Raw genomic sequence first — 22,069 nt, 5'->3', positions numbered from 1 at the left:
TAAACTTCAATACTTCTGCCCAGTTGTGGCTCAAACATTTTCGTCATCATGCGTTGGTAGGTAGACCCAGCGTTTTTGAGACCGAAGGGCATCACCTTGTAATGGTAGTTCCCAATCGGGGTCACGAAAGCGGTTTTTTCCTGATCATCAACGGCCAGCGGTATTTGGTGGTATCCTTGAAAGGCATCCAAGAAACTCATCCTAGGGTGGCCCACGGTTGCGTCCACCAACTGGTCAATCTTGGGCATGGGAAATGGGTCTTTAGGGCAGGCTTTATTAAGATCGGTGAAGTCAACGCACACTCGCCACTTCCCTGTTTTCTTCTTTACTACCACCGTATTGGCCAGCCATTGGGGATAAAAGACTTCTTTAATAGCCCCAGCCTGTTTCAGCTTGGCGACTTCACTTCTAACTGCCTCGGCATGCTCTTTCGATGGTCGCCGAGGGATTTGTCTCCTAGGGGGAATGGCGGGGTTCACGTTGAGCCGGTGGCAAATGAAACTTGGGTCTACTCCTGGGGCTTCATACGGGTCCCATGCAAAGACGTCCACATTGGCTCGGAGGAACTCCAGCAAACTCACTTTTTCTGGCAGAGGCAGCTTAGCCCCAACCCGGAAGAATTTTTCTGGATCATCAGCGACAATCACCTTTTCCAGATCTTCACACTCTACCCCATTGGTTGGTACGTCTAAACCTGATGCTGGGATCTTTAATTGCTATGATTCATTGTCGGCTGTAGCCGAGGTTTCTGCCTCAGGTCGATGCCGTATAGCCGCTACTTGGCATTGCCGAGCAGCTGCTTGGTTCCCTACTATCTCCAGCACTTGGTCTCTGGACGGGTACTTCACCTTCTGATGCAGGGTGGATGAAACCGCTTTGAGTGTGTGAAGCCAGGGTCTGCCCAGAATAGCCGTATACGAAGAAAAAACATCTACGACAATAAAATCCACCTCCACCACCTCCGTGCCTGACTGCACGGGCAGCCTGATTAGCCCCATAGGAATGACTAACCTTCCCTCAAAACTGATCAGAGGGGAGTTATAGGTTGTCAAGTCCTGCTGCTTCAAACCTAGCCCCTTGTACAAATCCGGATACATCACATCTGCTGCGCTTCCCTAATCAACCATCACCCTTCGGACATCGTACCCACTAATCCTCAGCGTTACCACCAAGGCATCCTCATGGGATTGTATGGTTCCCTCCAAATCTTCGTCTGAAAAACCCAAAACCAAGGGGACACGCTTCTTGGCTCTCTTCCATGCTTGAGAACGATCCTCGGCCGGGGATCGGGACACCGACAACACTCTGGTGGGGCAAGATCCAGTCCTCCCTGGGGCCGCAAAGATGACGTTGATTGTACCCCGAGGTAGCCTTGACGAAGCATCCCCACGCACCTCGAAACCTGATTGGCTCGCCCTTCCACTGGAGTGATGCAAGAGCTGCCTTAATTTTCCTTCCCGGACCAACTGCTTCAAATGGTCCCATAAATTCCTGCAATTGTCTGTCGTGTGTCCATGGTCCTGATGGTAATGGCAATACAAACTCGGGTTGCATTTTGTAGGCTCTCCCGCCATCCTGTTAGGCCATTTGAAAAATGGCTCGTCCTTTATCTTCTCCAAAACCTGCTGAACAGGCTCCCGAAATACCGCATTAACGACCTGGGCGTCTGCCGAGGTCGACTGGCCAACAAAGTCCCTCCTTGGTCGGTTGTTATTATAACGATCTGACCTGAAATCCCTCCTCTCCTGAGGGATCATCTTGGCCTTTCCTTTCCCCTGAAGCTGATCCTCCTCTATCCTTTTGTACTTCTCTATTCTGTCCATCAGTTGGCGCACACTGGTAACAGGTTTACCTGTCAAGGATTTCCTCAAGTCGTGATCAGCCGGGAGGCCGGCTTTGAAAGTAGTTATGGCCACAGCGTCATTCTTCCCTCCTATTTCGTTAAACATCTCCCAGTACCTATCCGAATAGCTCTTGAGAGTCTCGCCCTCTCGCATAGACAAGGTCAACAATGACCCCAGCGGCAAAGGAGTCCTGCTGCATGTAATAAAACGAGCACCAAAAGCCTGGGTCAGTGCTTTGAAAGATCCAATAGAGTTGGCCCTTAAGCCGTTGAACCACCTCATCGCCGTTGGACCCAAACTCGACGGAAAAATCTTGCACATCAGTGCATCATCCCTGGAATGAATAGCCATCTTCTGGCTGTAATAGCTTACATGTTCCACCGGATCCGAATGGCCGTCATACAGAGAGAACGTAGGTTGATTGAACCGCCGAGGATGGGTAGCATCATCTATGCCTCTCGTGAAGGGTGACCTGGAAATTTGACTCAAGGCTTTGTTCATGGCATCGTTTCCCAAGCCCCTGCTAGTTGGACTTTTACGCCTACGCCTATGGCGACGCTCCTCCTCATAGGAGAAAGTCTCGCTCTGTGGAGTTCTCGACCTCCGCCTGTAGCTAGTTCCATCCGACTCCCCGGATGATAGTTCGGAGCGAGGTGGGGAACGTTCCCGTCGTGCATGGCGCAACTCCCTCTTCAAATCCGCAATCTCACGTTGCAGATCCCCATCATGCCTCGCGTGGGAAACGTGACTCTTCCCGCGTGTGTGGCTCCTCGTGGTGTGAGTGGTGTGTATGCTCCCCTTTCGGATTAACCTCCGTTCGGGACTCCTTCGGGGACCACCATGCTGAGAGCCCCTTGATTCCGCCTGGTGCAAGTTGATATCACCCTGTTGCAGCCCCGCTGCGGGATGAGGTAGTTCCACTCCTTGCATCGGAAACGTTATATCAGAGGTTGTACAAGCTAACACAAGCTCTTCCCACAGACGGCGCCAATTGTAAGGACACGATTTAGTGACGAACCTAAACAGTATTGGGTTCGTACGTAAAAGGCCCAGACAATATGATTTGTAAAGCGTGGGTGTAAAGAACTAGGTTAACTGTGGTATCTCCCTCTTAGATTTACCCTCAAGCCCGTTGAAGGTTTCAGAGTTGGTAAAATGAACGTCTTTCTTTAGTGACTAGTACAAATCTCACTCTCTTCCTTCTTCCTTTCTTCTCTCTCGTTTTTCTCCGTTTTTTCCTTCTTCTTCTCTTTTTTTTTTGTCGATCCCCCCTCCTTTCATGTTCTTCCTTTCGTTTATATATCTCCATTTGCGCTCCATCCTCGCCGCACACGTGTAGGTTGGGTTCGGAGGATTTCTTTCTGTCCCGTCTGGCACCTCCTGGAACTTCCTTTTGGCAGCTGTAAGGCTGCTTCCTCACTGTTCAGGTATCACCTCCACATTAATGCGGCTAGAGAGTTGGTTGAGAGGTCATTAATGCGGAGGTAGCTGTAGCTTCAGATATTTGTTTGCCTTATCTCTTTCATCTTTGGTCGGCTACTCTATCCTTTGAGATGACTGAATTCTGAGATTTGATCGCAACGAGACCACGTCCTGATCGTCCTCGGACGCGATCGTCCCCGGACGCGTTCTGCCGAGGACTATGGTGTCCTTGGACAGGTATATGGCCTCCGATGGGCCACTGGCCCAACAATCCTGAACCCATTCTGAATCCTATGGGCCCATCAATCGAATGATCCCCACAGTACCAAATACTCAAAAACACAGAAAACAATCTTTACTCAAAGTTTTCCATTGAAACAAACGAAGTGTAAGTATTAAGTAAAGAGTTGAACCTTGGTCTAAAGTTCCAAAACTGCTTGATTTGATGGTGAGAAGTGTTATTTTTAGAGAGGAAATAGAATAAATAGTTTAATTTTTACTCAACTATTTCCCCCTAGGAGTTTTGGATTCATTTTTATTCTCAGCTACATCCAAATTCAGAGTTGAGCTTATAAAATACGTCAAAACTCAAATTTGACAGGAATGTAAACATGAAAAACATCATTTTTTTTTTTTTGGTTATGTTCATTACAATAAAATTAATATACATACATACATACATATATCTATTTCTATTAACTATATAAAAAGCGCCTATGCCATCTACAGTGATTTCTATAGTAATTTTGGTTTCGTGAGTCCTTCTTTTTTGTCTGTTGATGGAGGGCTAAAAGATGCGTTTTGGCTGAATATATAAAACAATAAAAGGGTCAGAGGCATATAACAATGAAAGGGAGAGAGGCCAAAGGTGATCTGGAACTCTCCGGATATCTTCTTTCTCTCTTTTCTCTCTGGAAGAACTCACTATATCTCTTCTCTATCTTTTCTCTCTATCATTTCAAGATGAGAGGACCAGATCGGCTCAGGAATTTCTGTTTTCGTCAATCACTGCCCAAAATCAAACATAATGTAGTTAACAACTCAAACCCCATCATAATCATTCAAAAAGCCAAATATACCATAAAAAGAAAAAAGAAACAAAAGAAAACACACAAACACAAAAAAAATTCACAATCTTTCTCTCAAAAATATCTTATTTCAAATCACAAAAAACCCATTTTAAAAAAAAAAAAATAAATAAACTGAATCAATATCTATTATTAACTAAAAAAAAAATCTAGTTTCGTCAATCACTGCCCAAAATCAATCACAATGTAGTTAACAACTCAAATCCCATCATAATCATTCAAAAAACTAAATTGAATCCACAAAAAACCCATTTAAAAAAAATAATAAATAAAATAAACTGAATCCATATCCATTAACTATATAAAAATCTGGTTTCATCAATCACTGCCCAAAATCAAACACAATGTAGTTAACAATTCAAACACCATCATAATCATTCAAAAAGCCAAATATACCATAAAAAGAAAAAAGAAACAAAAAAGAAACACACAAACACAAACAAATTCACAATCTTTCTCTCAAAAATATCTTATTTCAAATCACAAAAGACCCATATAAAAAAAAATAAAAAAAATAAAAAAAAACTGAATCCACAAAAAACCCATTTAAAAAAAAAAAAAAAAAAAAAAAAAACTAAACTGAATCCATAAAAGATCATTCAAAACCATTGAAAATAAAATACATAAACAAACCTCAAAGAAAGCATTGTAAGGAGGAGCATCAAAATTCGAAATCTTCTATAAAACTTCCTGAGAATAGCGAAAATGATAGAGGAAAGACTGACACTCCAAGAATTGTGATATTAAAGGGCAGAATACGGTGGTAGCAAGTAGCAAGTAGCAAGTAGCAAGTAGTGGAGGTGAAGGCAGAGAAATGAGGAGAGAGAAAGAGAGACGAGGTAGACATTTATGGGAGAGGGAGAGTTTGGGGCTTGGGCGGCTGATAAGAGAGTAAGGAGGTGGGTATCTAAATAATTTCTAGTGTTTAAAATTGTGATGCTGTCGTTTTGTTTGTTTTTGTAATTTTTGTTTTTTAATCTAAATACCAAAACAACGTAGTTTTGGAACTAATATTAAACTTAATGTCAGATCCAAAACACGTTGTTTTGGTATTAGAGTATGCGCACACAGTGCTTCGACACTGTACATCCAATGTTTTTGCATTGTATGCGCACTGTAGCTGCAACAGTACTTTGGTTTTGTGAGTCCTTTTTTTTTTAACCCTTTTGTTTATTCAACTGGTACCATAGCTACAGTGCCTAAAGTTTTTTTTTTAAGTAATCGGTTTGTGTTTTTTTTTTCTTTTAAATATTGACGTAAGCTGACATTTATATTGTTATACTGACACAACAAATTTCACAATATTTTTACAATTATTGACGTTTCAATTTCTTATGAGTCGAAATAAAATAATAAAATATGAGACTGTAGCCAACCACAACTGAAAATAAATATTTTTAAAAAATATTACAACACTTATTGTTATCACAATATTTTCACAATTGTTGAGATCTCAGTTTCTTATAGATCAAATAAAAAAATGCTAAGTCCACAACATTTTAACATTAATTTCTACAGTGCCTAAAGTTTTTTTTTTCCCAGTAATCAGTTTGACCAACCACAATTGAAAATAAATGTTTTGAGAAAATGTTACAACATTTATTGTTATCACAATATTTTTACAATTGTTGAGATCTCAGTTATAAAAAATGCTAAATCCACAATATTTTAACATTAATTTCACAACAAATCATAGGTAAGCTATTATTGATGGATAGCACTGGAGCTACAGTGCTTTTGGTTTATTCAATTGGCACTGTAGCTACAATGCCTAAAGTTTTTTTTTTTTTTTTTTTTTTTCCTAGTAATCGATTTGTGTTTTTTTTTCTTTGAAATATTTATGTAAGCTGGTATATATATTGTTATACTAACATAACAAATTTCATAATATTTTTACAATTATTGACGTGTCAATTTCTTATAAGTCAAAATAAAATAATAAAATATGAAATTGTAACTAATCACAACTGAAAATAAATGTTTTGAGAAAATGTTACAACACTTATTATTATCACAATATTTTCACAATTGTTGAGATCTTAGTTTCTTATAGATCAAATAAAAAAATGCTAAGTCCACAACAATTTAATATTAATTTCTACCGTGCCTAAATTTTTTTTTTCCCAATAATCGATTTGTGTGTTTTTTTTTCCTTTTAAATATTTATGTAAGCTGGCATATATATTGTTATACCGACACAACAAATTTCACAATATTTTTACAAATATTGAAGTATCAATTTCTTACAAGTCGAAATAAAATAATAAAATATGAAACTATGACCAACCACAATTGAAACTAAATGTTTTGAGAATAAAAATAACAATGTTATTAGTTTAAAACCAATAATAACTTGTCATTTAGAATTTATTTTTAAAATGTTATAAATGTAGCATTTCTCTCAAATAAAATAAAATAAATATCTATTCAGATCCTAAAAATGAAGATATTGTGAAAATATTGTGATATTTTGTTGTATTCTTAGACTTTTTTTTTTTAATATAGTCAAATTAGGTGACATTATCATATAGTCCATGAGATGCATAGTGTGTGATTTATGTGATTTAGTCACAGAAGATATAAGTTACAAGTTTTTTGTAAACTCAGAATTTTAGTTCGTAGTCAATGATGAAATTGGGTATTTCATTTGCAAAGATTATAACATATCAACTAAGATAATTTGTCTTGATCATGGAAATGGAGATTTCTAGTTGATGTGTTGATATGTTTTAAGTGTTAAGGCATATTGAACTGGACTGCTGTGAGATTTATTATTCTACTAACGACTGTCAAATGAATAATAAATCTTACAACTTCTATTTACATCAATTCTTAATCCTGAGAGAATAATGAACCTGATTGAGATCTAAAGTCACGATCAAAATCTTAGTATGTTGGGCAACCACATTTAGTATTGAAGGAACATATATTCTCGAGATGGAATTCATAATTTCTTAATAAAAATATAAAATATTCTCTTGAGATAAGTTTAATGGATTTGGTTATTCAGAGTGTTAGGTCTAACCACTTTAGTAAGGAGTTACTAAAGTATATATCTATGAAATTGGATTTCATAAATATATGATGAATAATTTAAAGGATTAAACTAGGTACTCAATGATTAAGATGTAGTGATCTTCAAAGTCGCAATCAACATTCATGACTCTGTATTACTACGAATGTTTTATGAAGGGGTTGAATGTATAATAAAGTCTTAGGATATAATTTATTAATAAGGCCTAAAATGCAATTATATTTATATAGTGGTATTAAATATAATAATGATAATTTTGGACTTGTCAAGAGTTGGCAGAAAGGCCCAAAATCCATTGGAGCTAGTGTCTTATTTGTTCTCTTTTGGTCTCACTCCAAACCACATACTAAAGTCCAATTGGAATGACCCAAAAAGCTAACCCAATTAGATAATCAGTTATAAGGAGAGAAATATACAAAATTTTGTAAGAGAATGAAATGATGTGTTTGTGAGTGTAAGCCATTCTCTTATTCTCTTTTGAATACATACATATAAACTAATTAAGAGACCACACTTCTTAGGCACAAGTGGAATTGGAGTAAAGATTAAAAGTGTTCCTAAGTACTTCTAATATTTGGTTTTGAATTTCACCACACCAAGGTACACTTTCTTGCTCTTAAATTCTGAAATTTACATAATACATGTTATCAATTGCAAATGAAGTAGATATGTTAATTTTTTGCTGCGTATGTTTTGTATGCAATACAAACTATGTTTTTCTAACAAATAACTTTTATGTTGTCCTAGCCATGGTTATCAACAAGGTTATCAAGATTGAGATCCTATACAGTGAGACGGTTTGGAGATCAGATCAGAGGATTGACACAAGGATCTTAAAATCATATTTTTCGATTAAAAAAATATACAAAAAAAACCTATAATTATAATTCATAATATATATATATATATATATATATATATATTTATATATACACCAAAGAAACATTGAACAAAAGTAAGTTCTGACATAAATTACTAATAAAAGTCAAAGTGTCAAATTACGAATACAATAAACAAAGTTCAAAAGTTACAACTAACAAATACCAAGTTATAAGTTCTAATACCACAAATATATATAATATCTCATATAAATAACTCAAAATAAATAACAATACATAATGTCTCACATAAACAACACAAATCAAATAAAAATATACAATACTACTATTATTTGCTGATCATTCATTAGATCCTTAAATAATAGTAATATTGTACAGGCCAAGTAACAAAATCTCAAATCCTATATCAAGTTCATCTCCATTTGTTAATACCCGTACCCTAGTCAAGAACACATTATATCAATTATAATTTCATTGATCGTAACAAAAGGTAAGCATCTAATAACCGTTATGAGTCATACAACTCGTATTTAGCCAATCTTCCCATGAGTAAGCAACTAACAGCCAGAATTCCATTAAACAATTACTAAGATAGTAAGATTCATGAAACAATCTTTCTAACATTGATAAATTATAATTAGTGAGTGTCTATGTCAAGCAACTAATCAACACCGAAATTACCACCAAAAAAAAAAAAAAAACATTGTCGGCATCAATGTTTTCCCTCACAGCAGCACCACCGTCAGATTTCTAAGTTTCTCGCACTTGCTCTCTACACTCTAGTATTTTCTGTCTTCTATGATTATGTTAATTAAGTTAAGCCATTAAGGTGACGTGAGACTCCAAGTTTTTTTTTTTTAGCATTATTTTAATGCATTTTTTTAATCAATTTGGGTTGGGGCTGCTAGGCTAATCTATATATTACTTAAAAAAAAAAAAAAATCTTTAGTATCATTATGAGACCTAGATCCTATAAGATCTGGTTTGAGACTACACAAATAAAAGTGGTGATAAAAAATAAAAATAGTGTTAACAATGAATTCATATAAATATAATTATTTACCAATCACATTTCACAATTCACAACTTACCATCACAAAAGATAATTAAAAAAAATGTACTGAAATATACTATGTTTGCATAACAAAATTGGGAGTTTAAAATAGGTTATCATTATTTTGTCAAAATAATTACACAATGAAAAATAAAAAAAGAGGCTACAGTATACCTTTGGTACGATAGTTACTGAAAAATAAGAAAAGAGGCTACTATATATCTTTGGTACGATAATTACTCTACAAATATAAATGCTTGAAGAGTATGAGGATTAAGTGCCAAGATTAGCGAGTTAAAAAAAGAGAAATAGAAGGTAACACTATATATTAGCGTATACTACGCCGTATACGAACACAACCCAATCCCATTACAGATTTACAGCTCTCAATCTCAAAGCCGTTGAATGTTGGAACTTTGAAACAGAGTTTTTATTTTTATTTAAATGGCAAATAAAATAAATAAATAAATAATGGTAATTGGTAAATGTAAAAGAAGGTTGAAGGTGGGAACTGGCCCAACTGGGAATAGCTGAAAGAAGAGAAAAAGTCAAGCTGATTTAGGCTACCGACTACTACTACTTCTTCTTCACATACCCATCTCTCTCTCTCTCTCTCTTTCATTCATATTTCTGGTTGGATTAGCTGAGAAAATCAATAAAAATGGGAATGAATAATCCATTAGTGTTGAAGGTTGGGTTAGGAGTGGTGGGTCTCTGTATAGCCGGTTACATATTGGGTCCACCGCTCTATTGGCACTTCATGGAAGGCTTAGCCGCCGTGAGCCATTCCTCCTCCGCCTCTTACTCTTGCCCACCTTGCCAATGTGACTGTTCCTCTCAGCCCCTTCTCTCTATCCCCGAAGGTACTAAGATTCTTTTCTTCTCTTTTTTTAATGTTGTTTCTCAGATCTGCTTAAATATGCTTCCTTTTTAAATGTTTGATCTTGCAGATCTCGTGTGTTGATGGGTGCACTGTTTCGATTATTGGGTTTTTTTCTCTTTTGGTTTCTTGTATTTTGGGTAATTTATCTGGGTTGGTTTTAGTTTTTAGTTATATATGCCATGCCACTCAGTCAGACATGTTAAAGTAACTAATATGTGGTGCTTTAATAGCTTTCTTTTGTGAATCTGTCTTCCATGGTGTCCAATTGGCTTCAGATCTATGCTGGATTGGTGCGGATGAATTTGTATTTAAGTGCATGATATGAACTTTGGACTGGTGTTTTCAGATATTTGGTTTTCTGCACTCACTGAATTTCAACTTTTCAAGGATCTTTTTTCTTGTTTCTTTTATGTTTATTGTTTTGCTTGTTGAAAAATGTGATTTTAGTACCTATGAATATGATTCTATGAAGAAGTGTGTTAGGTGGGGTTTCCTGATAGGCTGTCATTCTTTCTTTGCAATGGTAGAACACTCCCTAAATTTTCTTTGCTCATTTGCTTGTTGTGAATAATACTCCACTTGCTTTGCTGGATTATATGACGTTTGATATTCCTCTCCTACCTTCTGGTAGTTATGATAATCAAACATATACTTATTTCAGTTTCTTTCCTGTACTTATGCAGGATTGGGCAATGGTTCCTTTGCAGGTTAGTTTCCGTCTCATGAATTAACCGTTCAATATGTTTTAGGTTGATTTGGTATATGAAACCCAAAGAAATTACTTTTTCCTAAATATTGTTTTTGATAAATAATGATTTTTATTGAACCAAAAAAAGAGTTACCCAAGTATACAGGATGTATACAACTGGGACCAATACTTTTTCCTTAATATTGTTCCTGTTGTAAATTTGTTTGGTATATGAAACCTGAAAGAAACTTACTTTTTCCTTAATATTGAGTAGTACACACATTTGCATGGAAGTAGGAATGGAGAATATGTTGTTACTTCTTGCAATTAGACAGTGTGCAGTTCTCTTTGTGATGGATCACTATTTTGGCTTGTACATTATTCTATTCAGATGAACTTTGTCTAGTTTTTGGTTGTGTTCCTTTCAAATTTCCTTTACAACTTACACCTCTAAACATAGAAGGTACTTAATATGGGTCTTGGTGTAGGAAGGAATTGCAAAATATGAAATAAAAGGGAAACAAAAGAGAGTGGACAAATCCTAGGCTTCATCACCTAGAATCTGTTTGAAACCCTAGGCCTGAACATTTAAGGGTTCTTGGAATCGCCACCAAGCTTAGAGAAACTTCTTTAAGCAGGAAATTTATTATTCCAATTACTATGCTTTAAACTATTCTTGGAGGCTCTTTTTAATAGGCTTCAGGGATTACATTAAGGCACAATTGCATCCCATAAAATCCTTTACAAGAAATATAGTTCAAAATTCAAAAATAAAGTTTGGAAGAAAAACTGAAATAATTTGATTGTGCTGCTTCCATCATTCTCCCATGGTTGGAGAAAATTTGACCTCATGTTTTGAAGTGTTTTAGGATAAGATAATGGTGCTTGACACTGCACCAACTCTTGAAGCACTTTTGGCATCACTAAGGGGTGAGAAGCCTTGTGCTCGACCACATTATTAAATGCATTTGAATGATAAAATCTATTTGTGGAATTAATATTGATAATTCATCCTTAGGAAACCCCATCATATTAGACATTTTCACTTTGTGCACCTTAGAAGGTTGATGAATAACAGGTGCATCAAACTCAATTTTCATAATATGTGCATCCTCTAATTCTTGGCACTTGTTGAAAAATCTCCACTTCAATTAGTGACTCTCCAACATGCCATGTTGTGTCTAACACACATGGTTTTTGCAGTAGTTAGTCTATGTTTGTTAGCACCTGTATTAGTTTTTCAGTACCAGGTTCAGGTGGTATATGAGGTTCCCTTATAACCAGGGTTTCATCACCAACACCATTGTCTCCTGTCTCCCATCTGTGAAATTGTGGTTTGATTGCAGGGATGAGCCATTAACTGGATCATGTGGACAAGTCTCAAATGACTCTCAGTATGGCTTCCATAGATACTAGAGTAGGCTAAGGAGTAGGACTAGAAACTATGCAAACATTCATCTTGTCTGTTTCAAATTGCGCCACGTAGCCAGTAGCAGGTTTTTTTTCTTCTTGTCTTGGATTGTTTATTTGGATCAGGACAGATATTTCCTTTGATAGGGGCTGCTATTGGTATCTCCTCTCCTTATAATTTTAGGTGGAGTAGAGGCCATGGGTTCAAGAACCATTAGGTGCGTGTAAGTTATCAATAATAAAAATTAAAAAAAATCTTTTGATAGGACTACAGAACATATATCTCTATGAATTTTTTCTTTCATTTCTTCCCAAATAGGCTTGTCCTTTCCGAGGTGACAGTAATACCATAACAATAGTCCCTAATTCTACCTATCAGTTTCATCTTGGCAAATCTAAGATTCTTATTATCTGATAAACCTATTTGATTAAAGAATAAGTCCATGTCATATAACCAATTAATGAAGATCCATGGGTCTCGACGACCATCACAGGCACCTCTAAAATTACCATTGTACATTAATATAATAAACTTCAACAAATTGAAATAAGATTTGGCTTGTGACATAAGCTAGGCTAATTCTTGGCATGTGCTGCCATGGATCACACGGTTAGGCTGGGTCTTGAGTCTGGACTATAGAAAAATGCTAGTGGGCTTTATTTATTTGTTTTTTTTTAAGATACAACAGCCATGTAGATCAAAAAATAAATGTCATAGAGGGCTTCTCAGTTTTACCAAAAGAAAGTTGTTCAGAGATGAGGGTTGGCATGGAAATGATCGTGGGCATCTTTGCAGTTGAACTTTGTCAATGTGGTGGTTGATTGGTATGGATCGAGCAAGGGGAGTTGCATCCAGGGAAGGGGATTGGCATGGCTGGTGATCAAAGGCAACCACACCACTTGGCTCTAGCGGCAATTAAATGAAGTTCCAGCATGAGCTTTACTTGATCATATATCGATGAGTTGAGTTTTCTGTAGTGGTTTGGTAGTGGGGTCAAGTGGGTGAGTGTGGTAGCACAAGAGTCAGTAGCATTCAAGTCAGTGTGACGTTGGGTTTAGGACCTGCTACAGAAGCCACTGGTTGAGGGCAATGACTTGACGGATTGTGATAAATTTGGATGACTGGCAAGAGTAGTGGGTTTGGATTGGAAATTGAGAGTTGATGGTTGTGGGGTATGTTTGTGGGTTCACAGGGCTAAGTTCATGGTGGTTTGGGTTGTCTGGGTTAGAGGCTTGGGGGTTGTTTATGGTGGCTTTCGGCACTGAACTGTGAGAGTGGCAACCTTTTTTCTTTCTTTTTTTTCTTTTTTATTGCTTTGGGTTATGATTAATATTATGAGTTTACTAGGTATTTTGTGGGTTATGGGTAGGTTGAGTGGTTTAAGATTCCAACAACTTTGACTTGTTAATGAGTTTGATGGATTTGGGTGACAATGTAGTTCACTGACACAGCTTGTAACAGGGATCATATTCTGCTTTGGTAACAAATTTGATGCAAGGCAAAATTGCAAAGTTGGAAATAAAAGGGAAAACAAGAGAATAACAAATCCTTGACTTCCCCACTAGAATCTACCTAAAATCCTAGGCTTCACCATCAAGCTTAGAGAATATCTCTAATTAGAAAAATGCTTATTTCAATAACAATGCTTTGAACCATTCCTAGATCCTCTTTTTTATAGGCTTCTGGGTTCTATTAAAGCACAATTAAATTTCATAAAATCCTCAACAGTTACAGCTAAATTTAAAATTCAAAAAGAACCATAAGTCAAAATTCAGAAATGAAATATGGAGAAATTTTGAAATAATAAATTCTGAAATAATTTTGGTTGTACTCTCTTTATCAATTTTAATCTAAATTTTGAACACTGAGATACAAATGTTCCCCCTGTTAACTATAAAGGGTTGTTGGGAGGTTTATCAATTTTTAGTTTTTTATTGGCTTTTGACATGATGTCAATTGGAGTAACAATCTCTTTCTAAGATTTACTTCAACACTTCAAAGTTAATTCAAATTTTTATCGGGGTGAATTTGGCCACCTCTCACAGATATAAAATCTTTTCAATTTTAAATGCATTTCTTATTGGATATATTTTATAATTACATTGAATTTTATGGTATCTAGTCACATATATAGAATATTATCCTAGTCGCTAACACATACACGGCACAGAAAAGTAAACAAAAAATGTTTATAGATGCTACATATTTATTTAACAAATGTTAATAAATTAAAAATCAAATTAGAGATTTTGTAGAAAATAACTTACCTGTCAATTAAGGGAGTAACAAAGAGTATGACTTTAAATAAAGTAGAATGGAGAAAGAATACAAGTGCTAACTAATCTGTCGAGTATTCATAGCCGACCCCAAAATTTTGGAGCTAAGGCTGTGTTTGTTGTTGTTGTAGAATATAACTACCTAATTTAAGTAGATTTTATTTGGAGTAGACAAAATCTAATTTAATATGAATTTGTTTAGTGTTTGGTTGCTTTATCCAAAAGAAAATGAGTTCTAATTAGTTTAAACTAGCATGGTTTAGTGCTATTCATAACTCTAAAAACAAAATTAAAAAAGTATTAGAATGATAATGTGGAAAAAAGTGGACTTTCAGAAGCTTATGTGGTAACATTAGAAGAAGTCAACAAAAAGTAATAAGTTTTCATTGGGACCATGGCTTATGTTGTTGTATTGAAAAGTGAAATAGACAATAATATTATCATTTATTCATTATGGTTTTTGGTAGTGTCCCACTTTTTTTGTATTCATTTTTCTTGTTTCCATGGGTGTTGAGCCACCTTAAAGGATGGATTTATGACCTAAAATTTATTTAATGTGACCTGCCAGATCTGGTGGCTGGTACAGTCCTCTTATAATCTATTTGATGTTTTAATGAGGTTAAATAGTTCGTATTTTAATGTGGAAACTGAGGTGGACCGCTCACAGTTTTTTGTATGTGAAGACAACAGAATATATAATGGGTAATAATTAAGGCATTGAAATTCATGAGTTTTTTTTTTTTTTGCTTGCACCACTAATAATACTAATTGGTGTCTTAGCTTGATGATAAAAAACGGTTATCATGGAGTGAACACCATAGATTGAAGTTCTATCTTATCTATCAAAATAACAAATAATACTGATTGAAGTAGTAAAATGGGACATCTTAATTAAGGAAGTAGTAATAGAAAAAATTGACAAGGTAAGATTCCCATTTATTCCTCAGAAGGAAGTAGTAATAGAAAGTATGATTTTGGACATAAGAGAATGACAAAGAATAATACATGTGGTCAACCCCCAACTGTTCTGTTGATGATATGTAGCTGGCCCCAAAGTTTTAGGACTAAGATTTTGTTGTTGTACTAGTATCCCATAGGAACCATACTGATAATAAACCTTACTTTATGTTTACTTGTGATGTGAAGTCTGCTGGTTACTGGCATGAAATACACTGTATTTGACTATTTTCTTTTTCTTTGAACTTATTTGGTCATCGGAAATCAACTAGCAGTATAAAGCAAAATGATGATGTACTTGAAGGATGATAATGAGGATTTGGTTTTTTGAATCCCAGTTCTTTTGGTAACCAAAACTGCTTTCTTTTTGTTGAATTGGCGTATATAATGCAGATTGTGCAAAGCATGACCCAGGGGTGAGTGAAGACACTGAAAAGAATTTTGCAGAGCTATTGACAGAGGAACTGAAGCTACGGGAAGCCACATCTTTGGAAAATGAGCAGCGTGCTGACATGGCTCTGCTTGAGGCAAAGAAAATCACGTCCCAGTATCAAAAGGAGGCAGACAAGTGCAATTCAGGCATGGAAACATGTGAGGAAGCAAGGGAAAAATCTGAAGCTGCATTAGTGGCTCAAAAGAAACTAACTGCAATGTGGGAGCTCAGAGCTCGTCAGAGAGGATGGAAAGAAGGGATTGCCAAATCTCATGCTCAGACTCAGGGAAATGTCCAGACTGCCTAAAAGAAGACCATGGCCCTGTGAGGAACAATTTTAAGGCAAGGCAACTGTTCTACATGGTACCGATTCTTTATGCTGGCAGTGATGAATTTTTACTAGGCCTCTCCTCCAAGAGGATTCTTCATAAATCTGTCCATCTTTTTAAGCAATATAAATTATATATTATCACTAATAGTCAAGTATAGAAACCTCATCACTATTAAGCCTTACGGAAACTGCCAATCCCAATCGGTGCAAAAATGCCCAGATTTCTCATTTTTCCACCCCAAATTTAGTTAAAGGTTCCACTTGTAAGATTCATAAACTAGAGACTAATATTTTTGGTCTTATTTCCAAGCCAAACTAGAAATCGTGATTAAATGTGAAAATATTTCCCTTTCTTACTTGAAAATTCCTATTTTGTACCTATCAAAAAAATAAAAGAAAATTCCTATTCTGTCACTGGATGTAGCTGTTTATCATGCAATGTGAACTTTTTGGTGTGCTAATCAGATTAATTTCTTCTTGTTACAAGAAGCTCAAATATGGAACTTGAAACTCAGGGCATGATTTATTAACTATTATCTTTTATTTTTTAAGAGAAAAGTCCATCAATATATTATTCAAGTAGTTGGTAAATCAGCATGAACAAAATCGACAATGTCTGGAGGCATAGATTCTATCCAAACTAAAAGCGGAAAGGACAACCTAACTTTCTTAGTCAAGGCATTTGCAACATAATTACCCTAACAGTATGAGAGAAAGACCAACTCTGAAGTGAACTAATGAGCGACGCAATATCCTTTAGTAAATGCCAAAGCTGAATTATACAAATCTCCATTTTTTGAAGTATTAATGATTACCTCTGAATCACCTTCAAGAATAGAATTATCCAACCCAACTTCACTGATGAAAAGAGTAGTACGTCTAGCAGCCAACAATTCCAGTAACGCAATAGATCTCGGTTTATAATTTTTTTTTTATAGGGAGGCCATAACCTTATCCTTGGAATTTCTGATGACCACACTAATTCCAACTTCTCTAGTATTTGAAAAAGACAGCTCCATCAAAGTTTGTCTTAAAACTATCCATATCGGGTGGCTTCCACTTTAACACATTAATGAGGCTTTGTTTTCACTGGTGCAGCATTGAAATTCTTGTACGTGTGGAGATACTAACGAGCCTCGATATGAATTTTGTCCAACAGAGTAGCGGATTCTTTGAATCTTTATAAACTATTTTCTGAATGCTTTGACATCCATTGGTTTTTTTCTAACACAATTGTGTGGTGGCTTGTAAACACTCAGATTTAACCAGTAATAGCATAATTACATTTTTTACTTTTTATAAGATGGCATGAATTTACTAGCATTTTCATTTTTCAAGCTATCGGTGGTCTACAGTTACGGATCCTAAAATCTCAAACCTGGTTTGGCCTGGATTTTAAAGTCAAAGGTTACAGAGGATGGTCCTAAAAATCCTAGACCTAGTTTGTCCTATGTATTCTCTCTTGCCAAGTTCTGAATAAAGTATTCTCCCAACTTTTTTTCGGGGGAAGGAAAGCAATTCTCATTTGTTCTACTTAGAAGTTAGAAGGTTCATTTGGGGCCTCCAATCTCTTCAATCAAGCCCATTGGTGAGGAAAAGATTGTTCGATGTCTTAGAACCAAATGATTTATCGGAACATGCCAATTCTAAGTTTGTATGAAAAGTGTGCTAAAATTTTAGTGCGATTTTCATGAAAAATTGGTACTAAACATACCATTTGTGTCTCTTTTATTGAGTATGCCAGTAATGTTTGAGTTCAAATTGATTAAGCAATTTAATTGATATTCATAAATTACAGGTCCCATTTTTATTCGCGTTTAATTACTTTGTCATATTTGGTCCATTTATTTTTATCAAATTTATTTAGAAATCTAATTAATTTCCTTTAATTAATGGTTATGTCAAGATATATTGGGAATTAATTGTTGTTTTTTAAAGTTCAATCCATTGCATAGGTGAATTAAGGAAGTCCACGGGTGTGACATGTGATAGAAAATTCTCATTACCTCATAAGGTAACATCACTCGAGTGGTGTCACCAATTCTTATCCATGAGTGGTGTCATCCATTCTTATTCACAATCCCTAAAATCTAAAGACTCTCATATATAAACCATCACTTTCCCTTATTCAACAACAACCATCAGCCCCTTAGGAGGCACAATCCCAAAAATATTTCCTTTGTCCCCACGGCAAGGCCTTCCCCCTCTTCTTTTGGTTCTCATCCTCAACCTCTACCTGAAATCCCATACAACAGTTATTTCCAGTCCCTCCAAAGCTACAAAAACAGTGCAAAAAGCCTTCTCAAACTCCAAAGAAAACTGCAAAAAGTTCTCATTCCTTTTATACCTAAACATCAAACCCAGACCACGTGCATTAATTCCTTAGGCTCAATCTAAATACAATCCATCAGATTTCCAAAGAACTTCAGGACCACACCAATAAAAAATAGTAAGCTTAATTTTGTTCTTTCGCAAGTCCATTTACAACATAGGCCCAAACCAGCCCATACATCATATTCGCTCAAAACCAACAAAGTCAAAGCCCAAAATCACATTTTGACCTTACAATTTTCACAAAAATACTTTTTGACCCCTAAAATTTACAAAATTTGCACAAAGGCCCTTTAGGCAACAAAAATGCATTTTCAATCTCATTTTGTGCCAAAATAATTTTTTTTTCATTTAAAAATAATAAATCGTCAATTGACATTATTCTCATATTTTATATGCATTTAACCTTTGTGTTCTTGTTATTTCTTTGCATCCCTTTACACGATATAAAAAATGCTATGCTATGCTATATTATGGAGTGAAGTAAGTCTCACTTAAATTCCCTATGCAATTTACATTCCTAATAAATGCCATACAATCACATATTTAGCTATGCCCTTTTGATCTTGATTTCTAAAATAAATTGTTCACAGGTACATGCATACACATGTCTCCCTAGGGTAGATTATACATGTTATTAATTCACATGTCATCTTAGGGTAGATTCCTATACACATCATGAATTCACATGTAATCCTAGGATATTTTTGCTTCATTTTATTACATATGCACATGCATAACATCCTTTCTTTTAAAGTCAAATGTCAAATATTTTAGTCTCTATTTAAAATGGTAATATTTGAAATTAAATTTGAAACAAGGTACTATCCTTTTGAATAGGTGTTGTGGGGTGCCTAACCTTTTCCTCACACATAATTGAGTTTTCAGATCTATTTCTTCTGGTTCGAAACATTTTGTTTCTATTTTAGCTTAGGAGCCTTAGGGTTTTCTTAGTTAATTTAGGAAATAAAATTAATTATACTTAGGTGACCAATCACTCCTTCGAATTCCAATGGTTAGTGGCTACTCCTAAATATGAGTGTAATTTCACTAGCACACACCTCCCCCTAGTGTTGCACACATGTCACACTTTTTACATTTTATGCCAAACACGCAACGCCAAGTGAAAAACACTTGATGGTTGGGGGGGCAATGTCAAGCATGGCTGAAATTCGAGAACAACACCAACCACCACAAAGTTACTTTCTTCACATGCTTTATTTCTAGACTGTCTTCATTGTATATTTATTTTCCATATTTGTTTTAGGGTTTAGGCTTGTAAATGAGTGATTATTAGGGCCTTCATAGTAAAACTCATTTAAATATAATTCAATATTAAAAGTGAAGGTCAATTACGGTTGGGCAGTCTTAAGTGTTTAACACCTTCCTAAGAACGTATCCAACTCTAAACTTAATCTACTTTAGACCTTTACATATGGGATTCAAAGTTGATTCTTGGACCTGCAACTAGATGGCAACTCCTTCCTCCACCCTTACCTTGAGCTAGTGACGTACTCCTAGGCCTATGTCTAGGATTGGTCTAGACTAGGCCCCTTAGGAGACCTTTATTGTAATTGATGGGGGCCTAAGCCACGTTGCTCATAGTCACTCGTTTTAAATCCAAATTGGATCAAATTATTTCAGTTTTGAAGTTCCAAATGTTTGCTTTTAAATAAAATAAGTTTCACTCAAATTCACTATGGTGTAAAAGTTATGGATCAAAGATCATTTTAGCAAATCATAACATCATCATCCTTAAGCAACTTTTGAAACAAACTCAACCCAAATACAACTCTATTGATACAATCCACACTTGATTGAATTACAACCCATAAAACACTTCATTTTGATGTAAAAATTTAATCATTAGTCTAAAACCTAACAAGAATCAATGGCCAGGATAGGAGCTTTAAACAATCTTGGAATGTGTTAAAGCTTCGAAGAAAAAATTCTTTAGTTGTGAGTTTTGTTGGGGGTTATGAAATATGCAAATAGTTTAATAGTGTAACCCATGAATTAAGTAAACTAGTATGTAGACTATGCATATGCGTAGGAATGATAAATTATAATGGTGCTATTGATGTTAGTTTAGGTTATTAAATATATAGGACATTAGTTCGACTAGGACATTTGGAGGTACTAAAATGATTTTTCCTTATAATTTTAATGATATTTGTTGGGTTAAGATAGCTTGACCTCGGTTAATTAATTTAATTACCCAAGTTGACTAATTAGGTTCAATTGCATACAAATCGTGAAAGCACCAACAAATCACCAAATAAACTAAATGCAACGAAAGTTAAATTTAGACGATAATTTTGTTGACAAATGGGGAAAACCGCTTGCAAGGCAAAAACCTTTCCGGGTGATTTTAAGGTCACCACTCCTAAGAATCCAATAATCAACAATCAAGTAGTTACAAGTATAAGGAATCTTACCAACTACTCTAGCCTATCCCGAAATACCAACTTACAGTTGAACTTTTGCTTCAATACCCAATTGGACTTGATCTTGTAATAGCCTTCTTTCCCTTAAAACACAAATCTCCAATCTATGACTAACCCTTTGCATGGATCTCAGTACGTGACTAACTCCAGCAACTTTAAACAATGTTATTGGCTGCAAAGTTCTTCACTTCATTAACAATGAAAATCAAGAAGCACTTGGTTACAAAACCTTATGGCGTACAAACGCAATAGCTTCTCACAAAGAAAATAAATCTCTTGGTCTCTGTATCCGTGTGTGACGGCTCTTAAAATAAGCCTTATATATGTCTAGGATTGTGAGAAAAGAAACCTTAAACAAATACATAAGCCTGGGCTGAATTTCAGTTCTGGAAAATTGAAAATCGTAAAGAGAGAAAAGAAACATGTGTATGAGACATGGGTATAAAGAGAGAAAAGAAACAACACATTTGAGACAAGGCTGAAGAAACATACATCATATATATAAAGAAAGAAGCAATGCAATGTATGAATAAAAAGGTTACAAGACCATGGTACATGTAAAGAGAAAAGATACAACAAAACCTCACTACATCACTCAAAACACTCTCCCTCTAACTAGTCTATCTCTATGCTAGCTCTCCCCCTAACAAAAAGACTACCCTCATATACAAAACTACTCCCCCTTTTTGTCACAAGTGACAAATGGTGAATCACTGAGAGGCAGCCATCTCATCATCAGTCTCAGAGTAAGAAGCATCATCGTCATCATTATCTCCACCATCCAAAGAAGACTCAGCTAGCTCTAAAGAGGGAGAAGGAGCAAAACCACCAAGGTGAGATTGGCGGCAAGCAATGCAACCAATCCTGGTGTTTATCTGACATATCTCATCAAAAAGATGGTCAAGATGACTACCAAAATCAGTACACATGAGTTGAAGCTGATCCATGATGGAGAGAGACCTCAGCTCCAAAAGAAGAAGAGGGAGGAGCAGATAAGGAAAAGGGTCTAGAGGCAGGAGCAACATCCATCG

The 22,069-nt window shown here is 35.7% G+C and overlaps 1 protein-coding gene across 1 annotated transcript; it reads left to right on the top strand.

The window, feature by feature from the left end:
- Positions 1-9,763: 9,763 nt before the first annotated feature.
- On the top strand, positions 9,764-16,669 carry LOC115956039. Its single transcript, XM_031074496.1, has 3 exons — positions 9,764-10,144; positions 10,848-10,871; positions 15,890-16,669. Exons 1-3 carry the CDS (start codon positions 9,943-9,945, stop codon positions 16,234-16,236), a joined length of 573 nt encoding a protein of 190 aa, XP_030930356.1. The 5' UTR covers positions 9,764-9,942; the 3' UTR covers positions 16,237-16,669.
- Positions 16,670-22,069: the final 5,400 nt, after the last annotated feature.

This window comes from Quercus lobata, chromosome 8 (genome assembly GCF_001633185.2).
Source record: "Quercus lobata isolate SW786 chromosome 8, ValleyOak3.0 Primary Assembly, whole genome shotgun sequence".
NCBI lineage: Eukaryota > Viridiplantae > Streptophyta > Magnoliopsida > Fagales > Fagaceae > Quercus > Quercus lobata.
The sequence above is the reverse complement of the archived record's forward strand: the minus strand, read 5'-3'. Positions and strand labels throughout refer to the sequence as shown.

Excerpts from the sequence above, each read along its gene's own strand:
- LOC115956039 (XM_031074496.1), top strand. The coding sequence starts at position 9,943 with ATGGGAATGAATAATCCATTAGTGTTGAAGGTTGGGTTAGGAGTGGTG. Across the intron at positions 10,145-10,847 it reads CCTTCTCTCTATCCCCGAAG|GATTGGGCAATGGTTCCTTT; the intron begins GTACTAAGATTC and ends GTACTTATGCAG. Across the intron at positions 10,872-15,889 it reads GGGCAATGGTTCCTTTGCAG|ATTGTGCAAAGCATGACCCA; the intron begins GTTAGTTTCCGT and ends TATATAATGCAG.